General features: G+C 48.5%; 1 protein-coding gene and 1 non-coding gene across 26 annotated transcripts in view; both read right to left on the reverse strand.

Annotated features, from left to right (window-relative positions):
- Window positions 1–14,684, reverse strand: part of ZMYND8 (zinc finger MYND-type containing 8) — a 125,065-nt gene that overhangs the window by 25,909 nt on the left and 84,472 nt on the right. For all 25 annotated transcript variants that reach the window (XM_070801821.1, XM_070801818.1, XM_019972533.2 and 22 more), the window contains 2 exons: window positions 4,880–5,032; window positions 1,770–2,282 (listed from right to left, as the gene is read on the reverse strand). In XM_070801821.1, the coding sequence (XP_070657922.1) occupies window positions 1,770–2,282; window positions 4,880–5,032 (666 nt within the window). The remainder of the gene's footprint in view (window positions 1–1,769; window positions 2,283–4,879; window positions 5,033–14,684) is intronic.
- Window positions 9,682–9,828, reverse strand: LOC139186680 (small nucleolar RNA SNORA79). Its single transcript, XR_011570354.1, has one exon. It is a non-coding gene; the product is annotated as a small nucleolar RNA SNORA79 (small nucleolar RNA).

Here is a 14,684-nt window from a genome sequence, read left to right on the forward strand (position 1 = left end):
ACGTCACAAATCCTTTCTGGAAGGAGCAAAAAAATCCCACAACCAAACAAAAGATCTATTCCAGAAAAAGAGGAATAGTATAAATGTATCATTCATAGGAACACTGCCATCTGGGACCCAACAATTCCACAAACTTCATGGAATAATTGCTACTCCTGTTGCTTTCTGCAGCATCAGAAGTGGTACCTCAAACCCCAATCCACACAGAAATGGATGTTTCAGATGCCATTCATAATTCTAAGGGATGGGGCAGTAATCCATCCTTCCTGACCCACTCAACTGCCTCTCTCTCTTCCTGCCTTATATCACTGAGAGATATTCCATCCTCTTTCAATGAACTGCAGGAACTGAGGTTCCAGAACAGTTCATGTTGATACAAACACAGAAGGAAGATGCTCAAAGCCCATCCCCCTCCTGTTTAAGCAGCCAGACTAAGAAATCCCCAGGGGATACATAACTGAGAAGTTACCTCCTGTCAGAAGCTGTGTGTTGTCTGTTTAGTCACTAAGTCATGTCCAACTCTTTTGTGACCCCATGGACTACAGCCCACCAGGCTCCTCTGTCCATGGAATTCTCCAGGCAAGAATACTGGAGTGCATTGCCATTTTCTTCTCCAGGAGATCTTCCCGACCCAGGGATCGAACCTACGTCTCCTGCATTGGCAGGAGGACTCTTTACCACTGAGCCACAGAATTAAACCTGGCTATCCCCTTATGTAACCCACAAAGTACAAGAGGTTTTATGGCTACAACCTCCAGTTTGTCTTTTGGCCCTGTCTCTCCTGGGCCCTTAATTAATTCTTAATTATCTTTCTTGGGTATATTGGAATCCCCTCACCACCCACTTGCCAAGCCAGCTGAGAAATTTGCTGACTGCTTCGCCCATGGGCCAAACATGTTTCAAATCACTCCCATGTTCCACTGGGGGGTCTGCCAACATGCCTGGGATGCAGCGGGTTTGAGAGCAGCCACAGCTAGTTCGGTCCCTCACAGCAGCGAAGGGAGAACTTAGGTAGTAGTCCAGAACTAGGGGAGATTTTGTTTTGTCAAGACCCTTTTGAAGGCCACCACTGGGTAGACGCTACTGACATCCAGGGATACTGCTAAACATCCTCCAATACACAGGACAAAGAATTATCTAGCATAAAAAGTCAATTAGTGCCAAGGCTGAGAAACCTCGGGCCCATGTCAGTTAAACGCAAATATGGCAGAACACGGGGTCAGGTGGGAATCATACATTAATTCCCCCTTGGATTTCTAGAGGCCTTAAGAAGAACTCAGCAGTCTGGTGCCACCGACCCAAAAGGTCTTACACTCTAGTAAGAAAATGTGTTTTGAGAAGCCTGGGCAGCGTGAGGGGAGGTAAAGAATAAACTCATCAAGGTCTTTGAACCGAACACTTTTAACAATTTTAGCCCTGTTCAATGTCTTAACTTTGACAAACACTTTAGGCATATAAGTGAACACACTGGAAAAGAAACTGCTTAAGTTCAAAACGACTTGACTGTTAGAAGCAACTACTACTTTCTAAGAGACTTCTTTTCCTGTGCTCAAAATCAACCACATCGGGTACTGAGAAGGTACAAGGTGGGCAGGCCCAGGTTAAGGCCTGGTCCCGCTCAGTAACTAGCTAGGTGACCAGGAGCCAATCCAAGCTTTGCTGTGCCACCCTTCACGATGTCAGAGCGCGACATGACACGTGATACTACAAACGGCAAGGTGGCATTCTCACACCAAACCAAGAAACCGGAAACGGGCGCAAGCACTTACCCTCCTGCTTGGGAGACGGTTCTTTGGGTTCCTTCTTATTTTTTCGACCCTCCCGCCCAGAGTGGTCTTCTCCTAAATCTATGACAAGTTCGCTCTCTGAATCGGAGTCCAGGCCCAAATGCACCGTTGGGGAATCCGTCTCATCTTTTCCCTTCAGCTTATCCTTTGTGGGATGAGGCGAGGGTTTTGCTTTGTCTGAAAAGTCCTTCTCAGGCTGGGGGCTCGTCTTCTCCTTGACCGAGCTTGGGTCCGCTTTCTCGCTGGCTGGTGACGTGCTGCCTTTCAGCTCCTCTTTCGTCTCCACTGGGTTCGGCAATTTGGGCTTTTTTTTGACAGCAGATGGCTCTTTGTCCATCCGAGTCCCCTCTTTGTCTTCGGCATCTTCTGGCTCGTTCTTGGACCTCTGTTCCTCATCACTGATAGAGTCACTACCGCTACTATCTGACTTCTCAGAATCCTCCGAATCGCTGTGCTCGACAGCCGTATAAACATCTTCCGAGATTTCATTTATGCCTAAATTCAAAAAGAAAACCCAGCATGTGGCGTAGTCACAGAATAAAGAGCAGGACCAAAAAAACGCAAACATTTTCCACGCCCAACGCTGGAATGAAAAAAAGAAAATTTCACATTGCATCACATTGCATCACATTGGCCTGGTGGGGTAGCAGCAGATACAAGTTGCAGCTGACTACAGCTGACAAATGGGACTTGTCTGCTGAGGGTTTCGGTTACTGACATTCCAAGATGACATGGGACCAAACGACGTGAATTTCTAATTTATCCAGAGCTCAATCTTGACGGCATGGGTAACTCACTGGGACACAGAACGGGAGGGATGAAAGGGAATGCTACAAAGGAGTGGTTAAAACTGATCCATTTTACAGATGACAAAAAAAGAGGCCCTGAGAAATCACTTGTCCTGGGACACAAAAGAAAATCAAGAGAAGCGAGGCCAGAGACATGGGCTCGAGTCAGCACTAGGGCTCTTCCAACAAACTCCCAAAGCTTTAAGTCTTTTACCCTTTGCGTACAGGACTCAAAGAAATAAGCCAAGGCTTAAAGCAGGGGATGCAAACTCACAGCCCACGAGCCACATGAGCAGACATGTTACTTAGGAAGCAATGGTTTGACCCAATGCTCTCCAACATTGTGTTATTTGTTGTTTTTATTTTTAACTTAGAACATGCTGGCCAATTCATAAATCAGGAAGTTTCACACAAAAATTAAGATGCTAGGCTTGTGCTGCAAGAGCAGAAGCCCTGGCCACTCTGGGTCACAGGCCTGCGAGGCTGGCCGGGGCTGAGAACCACTGGCCCCTTTCGGCTGGGAAGCAGTCTCCAGGTGGCCCAGCTGCCCAGCCCCCAGCGGGCTCCCCACCCTGAAGCAGAGTCAACACCACTGCGTTTCTACTGTTTCTCTACTTGTAACCGAGTCCAGAGGAAAGTCACCCATTTCCACGCCTCAAGCACAAGGAGAAACGATAGAACAGCAGGAGTTTCCTATACACACAAGCCCAAATGGGCAAAAGCCTATTTCTAACAATAGTTTCATTTAACCTATTCATGTTTCCTGCTCTCGGGAGTGAGCGTCATCCACCTGGAGGTAAGTAATCCGATACCCTACAATTTTGAAAACAGGAAATCCCCATCAACTCTGTATTGTCTTCATTCTAGAGCAATGGTTACCGTGAGTGGGGTCACGTTAAGAGAAACTTGTAAAAGGCTAAGAGCCACAAACAGCCCAGCAGGATCAGGAGTGAATTATATCCACCTCCTCCAGGGCTCAAATTGAAAGAATCTAAAAACCAAATCTGGTTTAATTTCTGGATCTCAGGGCTTGGGCAACTGGTAACTAAAGGCTGGACACCAGACTGACAAGCATGACCACACATGCTTGGATACTGGAGCCCAAAGGATATGAATTCAGATCCTGCTCCCCCGCTTCTATTAGTTGTGTGGCCCTGAACAGGTGAACTTCCTCTCTGAACCTCCATTTCTTCACCTGTACAATGGGTTTGTTAACAGTATCAAACCTCCAGGACAATCTCTGCACAGTGCAGGAGGCATGGGAAGTCCTCCATAAATCCTTATTAACAATAACAAACTGAGGAGCTAGACCAGCTGCTTGGAAGAACCCAAGAGGGATATACCTTGCAAAATTTCATCCATGTCACTCAGTGTCCTAACCAAATGGGCAACTCAGCAAGGAATGCTTTCCTCGGACAGCCTGAGTGACTCCCAACTAGCTCCTTTCTCAGCCAAAGGTCCAGAGCACCCAGTGACATGGAAATCTCATCTTGGACTGGCTTTCTCTACTGAGACCCAGCCACCCCCTATTTCCTTATAAATACCTTCTGACTTCATTTACCTCTTCAACAAACATTCTAGAGCATCACTATGTGTATAAGACCAAGTACCTTGGAGAAGGCTAGTCTTTATAACATCTTTATTAAGACAAACCTCTCTGCCCTCAAGGAGCTTCCAGTCTAGACTGGGAGGAATACCCCCACACAAAAGGACCACTGATGCTTTGGAGCCATAAAGTACCAAAGGAGGTGGGCAGATGGGGAGGGCAGTCAAGGAAGACTTCCTGAAGGAGGTGACGCCCAAGCTCAGCCTTAGGGATAGGATTCAGGTAGGCAGTGTAAAAAGGCAGGCAGGACGAGGAAAGGGGAAAATAGATACAGAATCAGGATGTATGTGCCGGGGGCGGGGACAGGGGGGTGTGGCCCAGCCTGGAGGGGAAGGGTTTGTGCTGGGGACACTTGTGGGATACACGTGATGCTGAAGTGGAGACGCCGACACGTGCAGAGAAGCACAACGGCAAACTCAAGAGGCTCTTCCTGCTTCCAAACTTTCTTACAAGTGGCACCTCAGATCAGCAGGCTGTCACAATCAAAGAATGCACTCTGACAAACTCAAAATACCCCACTGAACAATTAACTAGCAAATGTGAAATATTCTGCCCTGAGAAATAATTTTTTGTTGAACAAACACACCAAAGTTAAACCTGCTGCGCAAACAGCAGCCAGGATCAGGCTTTCATTTCATCCAGGTGGTCCCCCTAAAGTAATGATGGTGATAACGATATAAGCAAACCGAGACACATACCTAATTGTGCTTTGCAACTCTCTATCGTCTTGTCGAGATTTAGCTGGAATCTGCTGCGAATCTGTCGCTTGGGAGAGATGAGAGGAACAGGAGCAGACTGCTGCTGGACAGACTCACTCAGCTCCTTCAGGTCCATCTCGGCCTTGCTTCGATCTGGAAGACACCACCACACCCTCATGAGATCAAGCACTGGAGGGAACTAGTGAATTACGCTCATCACTCGGCTTCTTCTCGAAAACACACTTTTGAGCCCAGGAGGAAAAAACCTAAAATGTGTCTGTTTATCCCAACAATATTATCTACTCGACGGCCAGGGCTGACTTGGCGATAAGAGCCTGAGAGAACATTTGGCCGGTTTCTACTGAACTATCGCCTGGGTTGCTTTCAATACAGAAAATGCACAATCCCAGCCAGATCGTTGGTTTCTAGGAAGCTCAGCATCACTATGGATCCTCCAAAGCCAAAGGTTACGCTATGTTCAACCTCAACAACAGCAGATAAAGTGACACTGAGTCTGGCCAGTTTGCTTTGAATTTCAGGCCCAGATCAGAGAGGGCTTGTAACCTAGAGAGGCGCTGAGCCTTGCGGAGAACATGTTGATAAAGACGGGGAGCCCAGCTCCTCCTTTACCACAGAGACTTCGATCTTCGCCGACCTAGTCTGGAGCTCAAATTAGAAAGAAAGGGTAAACAGGAACCTCCCTGGGGTACAGAGGTTAAGACTCTGTACTCCCAATGCAGCAGGCCCAGGTTCGATCTCTAGTCGGGGAACTAGATCCCACATACAGCAACTAAGAGTTCACATGCCGCCAAGGAAGGCCAAAGACCCCGCGTCTCACAAATAAGACCCAGCCTAGCCAAATAAACAAATAAATACTTAAGGAAAGGGGAAATACAAGACGGGCAGACGCTCCAGCTGGTGTGCTGTACCTCCCTTTGGCTCCTGGCATCTGTCTGAGGAATGGGGACCGCTTAGTTTTGGACATGAACCTATGTCTTCTTGCTCAGGTAAGATGTCAACGCCTCCTCACCCTGACTGCAGGCAAAGGCCCCTGCTTAATGACTCAGGTCCAGAGGTTCTGCCCACCCCCACCCCCACCCCCACACCACAGTTGCTGTGGGTCTTTGTACGACCAAGCTGGCCCAGATTCCAAAGGATCCATGAGCTTGTACGTCTTGAACTCCTTCCCTACCTCCTCTGCTGCCTCCTCTAGCTACTCCCCAAAACATAAAAAGGGGACAAAATGGTGGAAGTAGCAAAGGCCGGGAAACAGTGAGAGACTCTGCAGGAAGGAAGCATGGTCTTTCACCCCGACGTTGCCTCTAGGACCCCAAGCAGAGAATGCACTTGGGGTCTGATAAGGGGGTGGGGGGTGCCCAGCTCCTCTTCTCAATCCCTGAAAGCGGGTCAGGGTCAGAAAGGATGTGGGATCCCTCAAGGATCCATCAAGAACAAAGATGAGCCACCTGTGAGCTAGTTCCACTGGCTACGCACTCACTACCTGACTTCGCCCATGTCTTTGTTACCCCACCCAGAAGGCCACCTCTAGCCACCAACCTGGTGCAAAGACAGGCTGAGTGCTGGAATGCAGGCTCCTCCAAAGCCTTCATTCCTCCCCTTAACGTGACCCTAGCATTCCGCCCTGTACCCAAGACAGGGGCGCGCTCCTAACACCACACACCAGAGATTTACCCACTTAAAGGGCCACAGGTAGTCTCCCCAAAGTCCTACACAACCCACTCATAGATGACTGGAGCCACAAATTGCTCCAACTTCATTTATCACCATAACGAGGTAAGATCAGGAACAGCCCTGTCCCAAAGACACACTTCAGGTTGGCCACCAGTGAGATTCCAAAAGTGAGCTTTCAAAGCAAACAGGAACAGCATCCTTGTCATTAAAGCAACGGCTCTAAAAAAACAGACCTGTGTGTGCACGCATGTGTTTGTCTGGTGTGTGTGCACACGCTGATCAGGGGACCTTCAGAGAGTCTCTGGGGGCCAGGACTGAAGATGCTTGCAAGGAGAATGGCTGAATGTACAACTACTTCAGAGGGGGAAGAATATTCATTCAATTTTACTGGAGAGGCATCTTACAAAGTAAACAGCGAGAGTGAAAGAGATAAAAGAGAAAAAAAAAAGAGGACAACTGGGGAACAGAGAAAAGAAGAAGATCTGATTAAACAACAGTATAATCAGGACTTAAGGACTTCAACTGCTGAGCCAAGAACACGACAGTAAAAGGGGGAAGATGCGAGGCCCGTCTCGTCATTTCTGCTCTCAGAAATGAAGAAGCACTGCGTTCCAGAGGGAAACTGCAGGCAACCTTTTCAAGCATAAAGTTGGAAAAGAAGTATCTCACAAAAATACTTTCCATGAAGTGGAGAAGCAGGAGACGGCGGTGTTGCCTACGTTACAGGAGGACACCCTGTCCTCTACAACATTCCTATGTGGTTAACAGATTCCACACAGCCGTTACCGAAAAACACAACTGACCATATCAGGCAAGGGTCAACCAAATTTTTTCCATAAAGGGCCACAGAATAAATGAAGCTCTGCAGGTGTATAGGCTCTGCTGAGTGCCATAAAATAATGTGTTAAATGAATGTGGCTGCATTCCAATAAAACTTTATTTACAAAAACAAGTTGGGGGCCAGATTTGGTCCACAGGCTGGAAACTGTGGACCCCTGACTGCTAACCTTGGCCGCACATTGAAATTGCTCACTGTCCAGTCCAGAGCTTTAAAAAAAAAACAAAACCCTGACTACTTGGCCCCATCCCCAGAGACTGAATTCACCAGCATGGGGGGAGGCCTAAGCACTGGCCATATAAAGCTTCCCCAGGTGTTCACAACTGGCAGGCAAGGCTGTAAGCCCCTGTATTTGGACCAACGTTGTCTGTGAGGAAAGAAAATGCCTCACGATTAGCCTTAACCCTTATGCACCTTGTATGAAACCTTGGGGTTCATACAAACAGATCTACACCTCACCAAAATAATCCAGTATGAGCACGTGTGTGCACCTGTGTGTGTCTACACTGCGTGGTTTTGTTTTTGCACGTGCGCTCAGTCATGTCTGAGTCTTTGCAACCCTATGGACTGCAGCGCACCAGGCTCCTCTGTCCACGAGATTTCCCAGGCAGGAATACTGGAATGGACGGCCACTTCCTTCTCCAGGGGATCTCCCTGACCCAGGAACCCACACTGACGAGCGGATTCTTCACCACAGAGCCACCCGGGAAGCCTTATGGGCATGCTGCCTCCTTTGCGTGCCTATGTAAGGGCAATCCCTTACCTTTAGCCTAAGACTGAACATTCATAATCAAGAAGAATGAAAAGATAAAGCACTTCTCCATTGTGATGTTTATTCTAACGAGACACCACCAAAAGCCAGGGAGGAGGCTGCTCCAGGGTCCCTGAGAGTGGACCTTCAGGAGTTAAGCCAGATGTAATTATCTTTCTCAAACTTTCAGCTGTGTGTGGACTCAACTGTCCTCCGCAGGGAGAAAAGATGAGCTTCTCTTTCTTATTTAGCTCCTAGTGGCTTATCAGGACTCCTTCCACCTCTGCCCTTCTATATCGGGAATATCTGCAGAATCCACCCTGGCTGTCAACATTTTGAACTTCTCAGCTGATAGGAAGACAGCTTAGGCTATAAATGGAAACCAGGGATTAAAAAAAAAAAAAAAAAAAAAACACCCACGCTAGAGAAACAAGGCACGATCCTCACATTGCTGGAGGGAGCATAAATCAGAACCACCCTTCAGAGGGCAATCTGGCAATATCTTTCCAAATGTCAGCAGCTCGAGGCCTCTGACCTGCAGCTCCACTTCTAGGAACATATCCTGTTTTTAGATCTGTTCACTACCACCTGGGCAGAAGGGTCTTCCTCACAGCTGTTTCCAACAGCAAAAATGGAGATCTACTCAATAAGTAAAGTGCCTGGATGAATAAGTTACTGGTCACCTTTAAAGGGAATAAAATACAGCCGCTAAAATAACAGCAGCATAGCTCTCTGTGTGGTGATATGGAAAGCCCATCTGTTTAATGAAAAGGAAAATAGTCAGTCAAGGACATGAGCGCTGGTGCGAGGCAGAAAAGGAGGAAAGGAAATGCAAATACTAATATATGTGTTCTCGGGCTTCTTGGTGTGGGCATTTGGGCCTAGCGGGGTGGGGGTAGGGGGCCAGGAGGGGTTCTGGCACTGCAGAATGTTTGACAGCAACCCTGACCTCCACCCACTAGACGGGAGCACTCACGGCCCAGCTGGGACAATAAAAAGGGGTCCAGGGGATTCCCTGGAGGTCCAGTGGTTAGGACTCCACCTTCCAGCAGGGAGCACAGGTTTGATCCCCGGTCGGGGTACTAAGATCCCACATGAGATACACAGTGCAGCGTCCCGACCTGGACTCCCTGCTTCAAAAGTGTGTAGACGTTGCTAACTGGGGACCAGATCACCCAGACTGATGTCTAAAAGAGCTCTCCAAGGAGACTAAATAGAGCCAACAGGGGCAGAGGGTGGACCAAACAAAGGAGCCAACACTGGTCACTCTCTTTTTCGCAGGCAGCAGGGGGAGGATGAAGAGAGGAACAGGTGATCAGAGGTGACACGTGTGGACTGCCTTTTCATTCATCGTCCTTCTATACTCTGACTTGGAGAAGGGAATGCCAATCCACTCCACCATCCTTGCCTGAAGCATCTCCATGGACAGAAGAGCCTGGCAGGCTACAGACCATGGGATCGTACTTTGACTATTTGTTCCCGGTGTGCATTCATTACTTATAAAAACAATTTTTTTTCTTCAATTGTGTGATTCGGCAAAAGTCAAAACACACTAACAAACAGCCAAGCCATCCCTGTGGTGTCCTGAGAGAAGACAAGCCAGCTTAGACGTATGACAGACTAAAATCCCACGGCCTAAGGCTCCAGCCACAAGAGAAACAGCCATCACAACAAAATGTTTTAAGGGCGCTTCCTTGGCAGTCAGTGGTTAAGACAAAGTTTTCACTGCAGGGGGCACAGGTTCCATCTCCGATCCGGGAACTAAGATCCTGCATGCCATGAATCATGCACCTCCCCCTGCCACAGAAAGTTTTAAAACAAAAATATAAGCACTTCTTTTTAAACTAAAAAAAAAAAAGAACTCCTTTATTCAAAAGACACAGGCAGACTATAAAGAATGGTCTTTCAGGAGGCACAAGATAACGGTTCCTTCAAAGGAATATCTTTAGACAAGACACCCGGGCAGATGCTCTTATCAATCAGTAAAGCAGAGATCTTCCTCACCTCATTCACTCTTAAAAAAAATCAAGACAACATCTGGACAACCGGGGTACCCAGCCCCGCATCCACATCCTCAAAGAAGGCCTGGCCTCCACAGTCTTGCCCCCTGCTGGTGACAGCAACAGTGGAAGAATAAACCAGAGGCAAGTTTTCGGGTCTGAGGACGTTCCATCGTCGGCATCTCTGACGGGGCATCGAGGCACATTTTGTCACTAACAGTATGACTAACTGCTGAGTCTGTTGAGCCCAAAGCAAACACCGTGCATGAGACAGGAGGAGAGAAGGTTCCCAGAAAAAGCAAAAAGGAGTCGAGGTGAAGGAAAGAAACACACACCCCACCCCACCTCCATCCCACCACGTGCCACAAGCATATTCTTATTCAGGACTCATCTTATTAACTGCCAGAAGGGCACAGAAGGAGCCAGAACCATCTGCCTAACTTGGCTCCTTATTTTAGAGCAGAAGAAGGGGCCCAAGACAGCAAGTGAGGCCCAGTGTATCAGCAAGCAGGGCCTTCCCCTCCGTCATGCTGTAAAATAAACCGTAACAGTATCCAACTGGTATCTAACCAGTGGGCTGGCTATATTTTTGGTTCTACTTGTTTCTTTGGTCTAAAAGGTGATGGGTGGCTTGGTTTATTTACTTACTTCCTTGTTTATCTATTTTAATTTGCTGCCGGGATTTTAGTTCCCTGAAGTGAAGTCGCTCAGCCATGTCCGACTCGTAGTGACCCCATGGACTGCAGCCTACCAAGCTCCTCCGTCCATGGGATTTTCCAGGCAAGAGTACTGGAGTGGGTTGCCATTTCCTTCTCCAAGGGATCTTCCCGACCCAGGGATCGAACCCGGGTCTCCCGCATTGTAGACAGACGCTTTACCATCTGAGCCACCAGGGAAGTTCCCTGAGCAGGGATCAAACTCGCCCTTGGTAGTGAAAGCACAGTCCTAGACACTGAACCTCCAGGAAATCCCCAAACAGAGGTTTTTAATGAAACTGATGGTCCACTTTTAAAACCTAGAAGAGTTCATACTAAAAACCTGGATTTCTGTTTTCTTGAAAATTCAGGGTTGGACAGCACAAGTTCAATGGGTGGGAGCAGCTTCCTTGAAAAACGCACTCTGTGCTTCATTCCACTGCCATCCAAATCCTCACCTGATCCTTGACCCCTACAGCTGGGCCAACTAACCCTACAGCACTAAGCGGTAAGAGCCCACGAGAGTGAAAATATGCCCTGTCCTGCAGCACTACAGTTCACGTGTCTTGATTAAAAACACAAGCTGCACACGGCAGACAGACCCAAATCTAAAGGCCAAACTCAACCACAAACCATGTGTGATCCTGGGAGGTAACTTCATTTCTCTGTGCGATGGTGCTATTACCTTACCTTGAAGGTCACTGTATATTTTTTAATAGTTTTCAAACACAGAGAGTAAAATTCACTTTTTGGAGAATACATCAATTTTAACACCTGCGCAGATGCAAGTAACCACCAGGACAAACAGGATGCAGAACAATTCCCTCTACCAAAGAGTTCCTTTGTGATGTATAGTCAAACCCTCCCCAACTCCAGGCAAAAACTGATCTTTTTTCCATCTGCATAATTTTGCCTTTTCTAGTTTTTGGTTTTGTTTTGCTTTTTAATGAAACACTATTTTGTTAGACAGAATAATGTCATTATTATCCCTGGCACTCTCACTTCTCTCTGCTCAAAATAGTTACGGGGATGCCAGACATCAAGTGCCATGAGAATTATTATTTCCCTCCACTTTCTGATTTTTCTACCCATTCACAGCACTTTTCACCAGTCCCTATCTGATCCTCTTGGCATCGGGTAACTGAAATGCCAGCCCATAAACTGCCAACATTGCCAACGCTTTTGTCTCTACTGACATGAAGCCTATGTCCCAGGAATGGAAGGAGCTGGCAGGGAGCTTCTGCAAAGAGAGCCTGGGACTCCACTGTGCCCACCACCGATACACACGCCAGGAGAAAACCTTTCTCTCCCACCGCATGACTCAAGTCAAACAGAAAGACCCAGAGCACGGCACAGATGCCCAAGGACAGCCTCGTTTAGGGAAGGAGCTAGTCCTGCCACGCATGACTGGCAATTAGGAAGGGTGACTGTGAGAACGCCTCCATACAGCTTTCTTTTTGAGGCTGTGGAGGAGAGCGTGAGAAAGCACACCACACTGCTGAGAACGGGAGTGATCCCCAGGGGCGCAGATGGGTCCTCGTGTGTTCAAATAAGGAGTTCCCACCAGCCAACCTGAGCGGGAGCCCCTCAAGCCACTGCCCAGCCTGTCCCGTCACTTCTGGGCCGGACAATCAGATGATGGGGGTGAACATGGCCTCGGCCTCTGTGGGGACAGAGACTCGCCCCAGCCCCGCCACCTCTGCCTCTGCAATCCCAGTCCCTTAGGGCCTCCTCTCCAGGCCTCAGCTCCTCCATCTGAAAATGGCATCTCAGGACAAGATGAGACCAGAGGGCACTGACCACCAGAGGCTGTGAATTCAGGCTGGAGCATCACTCCACACAGGTGGCTTCCCCTCCCTCCCTGCTGCTGTTGCTAAGTCGCTTCAGTCATGTCTGACTCTGTGCGACCCCATAGACGGCAGCCCACCAGGCTCCCCCGTCCCTGGGATTCTCCAGGCAAGAATACTGGAGTGGATTGCCATTTCCTTCTGTAATGCACGAAAGTGAAAAGTGAAAATGAAGTCGCTCAATCTTGTCCGACTCTTCGCAACCCCATGGACTGCACCCCATCAGGCTCCTCCGTCCATGGAATTTTCCAGGCAAGAGAACTGGAGTGGGGTGCCATTGCCCTCCCTCCCTAAAACCTGGTGTATTCAAAGGGCTCTGGATCATACACCCTGAGCGTTGCTTTCTGCTTGTCTCCTGCTCCTTTCTCAGTCTCCTCCGCTCACTTTTCCTAAGGTCTACATGGCAAGTGGGCTACCCTGATGGCAAAGAACCCGGCTGCCAATGCAGGAGACTCAGGTTCTATCCCTGGGTCAGGAAGATCCCCTGGAGAAGGAAACGGCAACCCACTCCAGTGTTCTTGCCTGGAAAATCCCATGGACAGAGGAGCCTGGGGGGCTACAGTCCGTGGGGTTGCAAAGAGTCAGACACGACTGACCGACTAAACACCAACATGGGCAGGTGGCTCCAGCCTCTCACTCTCTTTATGCTCTGGGCCAGGGTCTCTGAGCCTCAGCAGTGCCCCCATCGAGGCTGGACAATTCTCTGTCGTGGGGACTGTTTTGTGCACTGCAGAAAGTCTAGCAGCGTCCCTCCTTCCCCTAAGTTATGAGACCTACTGCTTTGAATCCAATCCCATGAAGAAATCAATATTCTCAGAATTACATGTTCTGCCCTGACCTGGCCTGATCCAGGCCTCCACCTGCCCTCATGCCCTCTCCACCTAGGAATCTAGCAGGCATCTCAAACTTACGAAATCGAAAACTGAACCCTTGGCTCCTATTTCTCCTGCTGTAACCAAATCTGTCAACCCAGGCACGATCCAGCAGATCTCCTTTGCGGGGCTCGCTCTGGATGTTGGTAGCAACAGCCTCCCCGCGAGCTATGACAACTGAAAAATGTGTCCAGACGTTGCCAAGTGTCCCCTGGGACGAGGTGGGGGTGGGGGGGGGGGGCTGTCCCTGGTGAAGAATGGCTGACACAGGCTAATTCCCAACACAGCACTCAGAGAGGTCCTTCTAAAATGCCCGGTCACATCACTCCTCTGCCCAGATGGCCCCACCTCAAAGTCCACAAGGTCACTGTGTTCTCTGACCTCAACACCTCACCTCGGCCCCTTCACCCACTGGGACGTGTCACTGGGCTTCCTTACCATTGCTACAACACACCAAGTTCAGACTGATCCTAAGGCCTTGACATTCCTCTTCCTTCTAGAATGTTCTTCCTCCTAATACTGGAATGGTTATCTTTCCTTGTCAGACAAACCCTTGATGGGATATCACCTCCCCAGAGGCTTCCCCTAACCACTGCCTCTTGCTCCCCGCCGCCATCCTGCCCAGCTCTCCCCTTGTCGAAGGAACGCCTTTTACCTTCCATGACGACATGACCTGTCTTGGTTTTTTTTCAGTTTGATTATTATTTCTCCCTCTGTAGAACCTAGCTCCACAAGACAGCAAGGCCCACACTCACCGCTCTCTGCCCCAGGCCGAACACAGTGCACAGCACATAACAGATGCTCAATCAAAATCCGGGCTCATGATGCAATGAATTAATAAAATAACTTCACAGTTGAGTGTTTAGCACTCCTGGTGCCAAGTTTAGTTAAAGACTTTGACCTGAGATAATGCTTTCGGAAGAATCTACTGAGACTCAGTAAGTTTTTTTAAAAAGAAAGTAAATACTGATTCATAAAACAATAGATACTACATGTATACAGATAACTTGAAATATACATTTTACACACTGAAGAACTGGGCTGCTGTGGTCAAGGGCAAGTAAGGTGGTAAACACTGGCCTCAAGTGTTTCACAGTAAAACAGCCTTGC

The sequence above is a fragment of the Bos indicus genome, chromosome 13 (genome assembly GCF_029378745.1).
Source record: "Bos indicus isolate NIAB-ARS_2022 breed Sahiwal x Tharparkar chromosome 13, NIAB-ARS_B.indTharparkar_mat_pri_1.0, whole genome shotgun sequence".
In the NCBI taxonomy this organism is placed as follows: Eukaryota; Metazoa; Chordata; class Mammalia; order Artiodactyla; family Bovidae; genus Bos; species Bos indicus.